The sequence below is a fragment of the Sminthopsis crassicaudata genome, chromosome 4, assembly GCF_048593235.1.
Source record: "Sminthopsis crassicaudata isolate SCR6 chromosome 4, ASM4859323v1, whole genome shotgun sequence".
NCBI classification, from domain to species: domain Eukaryota; kingdom Metazoa; phylum Chordata; class Mammalia; order Dasyuromorphia; family Dasyuridae; genus Sminthopsis; species Sminthopsis crassicaudata.
Window position 1 is genome coordinate 450,561,980 of NC_133620.1, and position 6,000 is coordinate 450,567,979.

Genomic DNA, 6,000 nt, shown 5'->3' on the forward strand with positions numbered 1-6,000 from the left:
TAACAACTGACATTTATGGAGCATTTTTTTTTTTTTTTACACATTATGTCATTTGAGCTTCACAACAACATTTTTGAAGTAGATAGTACAGGTACCAACATCCCATTCTACAGGGAAGGGTATTGATACAGAAGTTAAAGGATTCAGCCACATTCACATGGTGAGGAAGTGTCAAAGCCCGTCTGAGTCTAGGAAATCAGAAGGACCTCTCCCTTATGCCATCTTGCAGAAAGATTTTGAAAGAGCAATTTCTCTCTATACCCATAGAAAATGGAGGCTTCTGAGGACAAACTAAGTTCAAAGTCCTGGGGATTACAGGCCACCATATTGTAGGATGGCTGTCTCGGGCAGAATCCCCAGCTACTTGCTTGGGTCAGAATGTCAGTTACTGTCGGAATGCTGCTCTCACCTGGTGGTCTTGTCACCTGGTCCTGCCAGCCTTCTATGCCAATTTCTGCCCCTTGCTTCCTTCTTGTTCCAAATGGTTCTCCCGGAGCAGGAATTGGCTCATGGCACAGTTCATCCCATTTCTTAAAATAAAGTCTCTGTGCTTTCTCTTTGTAAGTGGAAATCCACTGAGAGTCTCTAAAGCAATTAATCTTATCTGGACCTTTTCCCAGATAAGAGCATTGAAAAGACTAGGGGAGATTCAGATCCTTTGGGGGATTTACCCACAAGAGTATTTTTAGAAGTTATTGGTGGGAAAAGGGGGACCATAGATTTGTAGCTGGATGAAAACTCACAAATCCTCTAGTCTGCCATAAAGGTGCCAGAAAAACCAAAACCAAGAAACATACGTTTTCATGGTAAAGAGTTGGGGGGGGGGTTTACTATGACAGAATCTTAGATACATTACTAGACATGGTTTCAGTATCAGATTTTTGCTTAATTTTTCTTTTTTTTTTTTTTTAAGGGTAGGGGTAGGAAATGACTATGATATAAAGGCAGAAGGCATCAGTGAGACATTTTTATTATACTAGAAGGGATCTCAAAGACCATTGAGTCAACCTTTTCCTTTTACAGATGATGACACAAAGGCCCATAGCTGTTAAATGACTCGTCCAAGAACATTCATTTGGTGTCAGTGATGGAGCAGAAACTCTGTTCTTTGACTCCAGAAACCAATTTTTATTTTTCCATTTTTGTTCTATTGGCCATTTATAGATGAGGAAATTCAACTACCAAGGTAGTAACAAAGCTTTCTTAAAGCAGCTCCTTTTTCTAACACACACCCCAAATGCTAGAGATAGGAAGAAAACCCCAAAATAAGTAGGCCCTGCCCTCAGGGAGCTTACATCCTTATGAAAGAGATAGCATAATGATATACCTACAAATAGACACCAAGTAATCTTAGAAGTTAGTTCCAACTAGATGGTGCCATAGTGCACAGAACTCTGAGTTCAGTTCGGCTCAGACACTTACCAGCTGCGTGATTATGGGCAAGTCATTTATCCCTGTTTGCCTCAGTTCCTCATTTATCAAAATGGCAAACCACTTCAATATCCTTGCCAAGATATTGGCAATGTGGGGTTGGTTTGGACATGACTGAAACTACTGAACAACAACGTCAACCTCAGAAGGATGTCTTGGGAGGACCAAGAAGGGCCTCTAGCAGGGAAATAGTGTTTGAGTTGGGTCTTGAAGGAAACCAGGGAATGTCAAGAGGAAGAGGTGAAAAGAGGAAGCGTTCCAGACATGGGGGAAAGCCAGAGAAAACGCCCTGACTCGGGAGGGATGTCAGGTGTGAGAAGATTGTAAAGGTGATAAGGGGAGGAGGTTATGAAGGCTTTGAATGTCTGAGGATGAAGACCTCGAAATAGCAACATATATGAACTTATATTTGATCTTAATGTACTTGGGAGCCATTGCAGTTTGTTGAGTAGGAGAATGACTTGGTCAGCTATAAACTTTAGGAAAATCACTTTGGCAGCTGCTTAGAGGATGGACTAGAAAGGAGAAGCAGAATGGAAGTAAGGAAGCGATTGCAGTAGTCCCCTTGAAGAATGATGGGCCCCTGAACCAAGATGGCGGCCTTGGTTGTAGAGTTAGGAGTGGAGAGAAGGTGTGTATGAGAGATGTGGAGATAGGAATGTCGGGTCTTGTGGTGCTAATCCAGCCCCTTTTCCATGACCGCAAAATGGAGAGTTGTCAATTTTTTTTCTACTTTGTTTAATCATTTTGTTATTCTTAACATTAAAAAAAAAAAAAAATCATACTCTAAAAGCCTATTTTTCAAGGGGGAAAAAATAGACACAGTAAATGAGGGTAAATATTCTCTAATTCTCTCCCACCAAACTACTGATTTTTCTTCACCCACCAGTAACCCCTCTGTCTCAGCTGCTGTTTTCTGGAGAAAGGAGGCGGGGAGGGGGGAAATATGGTGGTACAGAGTCTGCTTCCACAGACAAGCAGCTGCTTCTGGGTAGAAGCCAACTTAGCTCCAGCTGCCCTTGCCACTCAGCTGCTGTTGGGCAGCCAGAGGGAGGGGAAGTTCATCCTTCGGTCTTTGGTCACCCACCCTCTTTTTGGGGGCTGGGACTCTCTGGAGCTGGGGGTGGCGGACAGAAGGGGCATCCCCTACACACCCCCAGGCTGCCCGGGAGACGTGTCCAGCCATACACTCACACTCACACACTCTCTCTCTCTCTCTCTCCCTCCCTCTCTGTTTCTCTTTCTCTCTGTCTCTTTCTCTGTTTCTCTTTCTCTCTCTCTGTCTCTCATTCTTTTCTTTCTCTTTTTCTCTCTCTCATTCTTCTTTTCTCTCTCTCTCATTCTTCCTTTCTCTCTCTTTCTTCTCTCTTACCCTCCCCCAGAAGATCTCCGGGGAGCTCACACTGGATGCTTTGCTGGAGATGAACGAGACGAAGGTGAAGGAGACCATGAGGCATTGTGGTGCCAGCGCCGATGAGGTCAGCCGTGTCCACTACGCCCTCTCCTGCCTCCGGAAAGTGACCGGCTTAGGTAGGGCTTCCTTTGCCTTTCCAAGGTGGGCCTGTAACCGAGGCTCTCCCCAGCCATCTACCCCCCTTCTGTCACTCAGGGCTCCCGGAGGGGGGCGTGCTCGGGGGCTCTCAGAGGGTCAGAAGCTGCTGCCCCACAAAGTGGGTAAAGCTGGTGGAGACCATGAGAAACTGACTCAGCGACCCATTGGTCTGGATTACAAACCGCCGGGGACTTTTTCCTTGGATGGGAGTGGGGTGGGGGGAGTAAAAGTGCAGCAGGGTAGGTCAATTGAGTAAACAGACAGAGGGACAATTTATAGAGCCTTCTATCTGGGGAGTTTGGGGTTGGTCCTGTTTTAAACTAATTATTTATCATAAAATTATATAATTATCATTTTGAAAAAGATCATATTTATCATTGTAACCTCAGGTCTGGAAGGGACCTTAGAGGCCATCTAGTCCTACTCCTTCATTTTACAGATGAGGAAACTGAGGCTCAGGGAGGGGAAGTGACTTGCCCAACTTCACAGCAGGTAGTAAGTGGCAGAGCCACTTGAATCCAGGTCCTCTGACGCCACATCATGTCTGTCCATCTGTCCTGTCTGTCTGTCTTTCTGTCTAATCTTCACTAATTAACTAGAACTAATGTTTTAGAATCTCTAAGAATGATTTTTCTCATCTCTGGAGATAATCTGTGATGACTTTAAATTCCTAAACCAAACAGCTTCCCCCGGGGTCCAGCGGCTGCGTGCTCTGGGAACTCACACCCCATTTTGCAGATCAGGAGGCAGGTGAATCACCTTTCCCCGGGGTCCCATGGAGAGACAGAGTGCTCCAGTGGAAAGAGGTTTGGATTTAGTCAGAGAGCCCGAGTTCTGAGTGGCCCCTACAGCTTGTGCGACCCCGGACAAGGCAGTTCCCTCTCTCTGAGTTTCCGCCACTCACAGTGAGGGGTTTGGATGAAGTCATCTCTGAGGTCCTTCCAGCTCTAGATTTAGGATGTGTTCCAGTCCGGAGAGAACCCAGGACTCTTCTTCCTAGTTTTCAGCCTCAACTTGTCTCCGTTTCTCCCTGGCTGAGGATGAGATTCTGCCTGGGGGCTGGGGACTGGGGGCAGCCCACTTAGAATGAAGTCTCCATCTCTGACCAGGGATGCATCATGGGTCCCAACCACCCTGACCCGAGAGGCTCCGTAAGGTCAGCGGCACGCCTGGCTTTTCCGGACACAGACACGGTCACGGGATGGGAATGGGGGATTTTTGGACCTGGTAAGGAAGGACCTTGGGCCAGCCCTCTCAATTTACACAAAATGACACTGAGCCAGGGAGTTAAAGTGTCTTGTCTAAGGTCATATGGCTAATAAATAGTCAGGCTGGCGTGGAAACCCAGGCTTTCTGTCTCCAGCTCCAGGCAGCTTTCTCCTGAGTCATGCAATTTCCCCCAGCTTGCATATCTTGTTTTATCTTATTTAATATATATCTTGTATATCTTATTTAATAAAATACACCAGGTGGGGTGGCTGTGACTAGGAACACTGTAAGGCAAGTGAAACCTGCCTTTGGAGAGTCGACCTCTGAATGGTGTCTTTTGGCAGCTTAGGTTTTCTCAAAGCGAGGGTCCCCCAGACTCCCCTTACTAACCTCTCACAGATCTGTCTCAGGGGTTGTTTCCCAGCTTCCCTCCACCTCCCCCGGGCTCTGCTCAGTAGCTTGATTAGGGTAATGGAGTGGGCAGAGGCCTGGTTTCTAGTCCTAGGTGCACTGGCCTTGGATTTCCCGGGGGGTTCCGGGCGAACTCGTGCCCCTCCTTGGGTCTCAGCCTGCTCCTCGGTCAGGTGAGAGGGTTGGACTAGTTGGTATGGAGGTGCCTTCCGACTCTGACCTTCTACGGGTCTGTGATCTGACCCCCATGGGCCCACAGGTGGGGAACCAAAGGAAGAGCCAGCATGGAGCCCCCTGGATGCCCGGCGCGAGAGCGGCTCGGGACCTCCCCCGGACACCCTTTCCCCGGCTGGCTTGACCTGGACTCCTGGGGCCTCCCAGCTCAGTAAAGGCACCGGCAGCCAGCAGTCCCGCTCCGTCTCAGTGTCTGCCCTCCCCACGTCGGACGCTGCATCCCAGGGCCAGGGCCTCGGCGGCTACGGTGAGGGCTTCTCGGACAGTTACATCTCCTTGCATCACAGCGGAAGGCTCACCCCTCGGACCCCGCACAGCTTCATCACGCCCCCCACCACGCCGCAGCTGCGACGGCAGAACAAGCTCAAGCCCCCCCGGACGCCGCCCCCGCCCAGCCGAAAAGTCTTCCAGCTCCTTCCCAACTTCCCCACCCTGACCAGGAGCAAATCCCACGAGTCTCAGCTTGGAAACCGAATCGACGAGGTGCCCTCCATCAAGTAAGTGTCTGTGGGGAAATGGGGCTGGTCAGAATGCGGGCTCTGGCCCATCCTAGCTTGGTGACGCCGGGCAAGTCTCTGAACTCGATTTTCTTAAAAATGGGGATAATGATACATGCGTTACCCACGCTCAAGTCACGGAAGGTTATAAAGTGCCTCGGGCAGCCATCTTACAGCCTGTTATTGCCGTGCTGTATTTGTAGAGTTTGGTTACGGGCTTTCTCTGCCTAGATTTCCTAGTCTGTAAATAGGGCTTGTTTGCTATGTCATTAAGTGGATGGAGATCCCTTATTTGTAGGCTTGGCTAAGACTACTTCTACCAATGAGAGGTAATGTGTAAAATTATTTGGAGTTTGCAAAGTGCTTGCAGATGTTTCTTGGGATTCTCACAACAACCCTGGGAGGCGGCTATTAATGTCATTTTATAGATGAGGAAACAGGGTAAGTGACTTGGCCAGAGTCATTCAGCTAGTAAGGGTCTGAGCTGGAAGTGCTTGCAGATGTCTCTTATGATTCACTGTGCTAGAAAGTAGGCAAGTTTCAAAGCAGAGATTAGAGAGACCCCCCTGCCTCTTGCAGCTGATGTACATTAAGGGGGCCCATGAGGGTTTAATATTTAATGATTTCTGTTTTCAATAGCCTGAAGTTCTCCCAGTGTGGGATCTT

At 48.3% G+C, this 6,000-nt stretch overlaps 1 protein-coding gene across 2 annotated transcripts in view; it reads left to right on the plus strand.

Annotated features, from left to right (window-relative positions):
- KSR1 (kinase suppressor of ras 1) overlaps window positions 1-6,000 on the plus strand; it is a 213,717-nt gene that overhangs the window by 156,246 nt on the left and 51,471 nt on the right. For both annotated transcript variants that reach the window (XM_074263662.1, XM_074263663.1), the window contains exons 3-4: window positions 2,814-2,961; window positions 4,863-5,334. In XM_074263662.1, coding sequence (XP_074119763.1) covers window positions 2,814-2,961; window positions 4,863-5,334 — 620 coding nt within the window. The remainder of the gene's footprint in view (window positions 1-2,813; window positions 2,962-4,862; window positions 5,335-6,000) is intronic.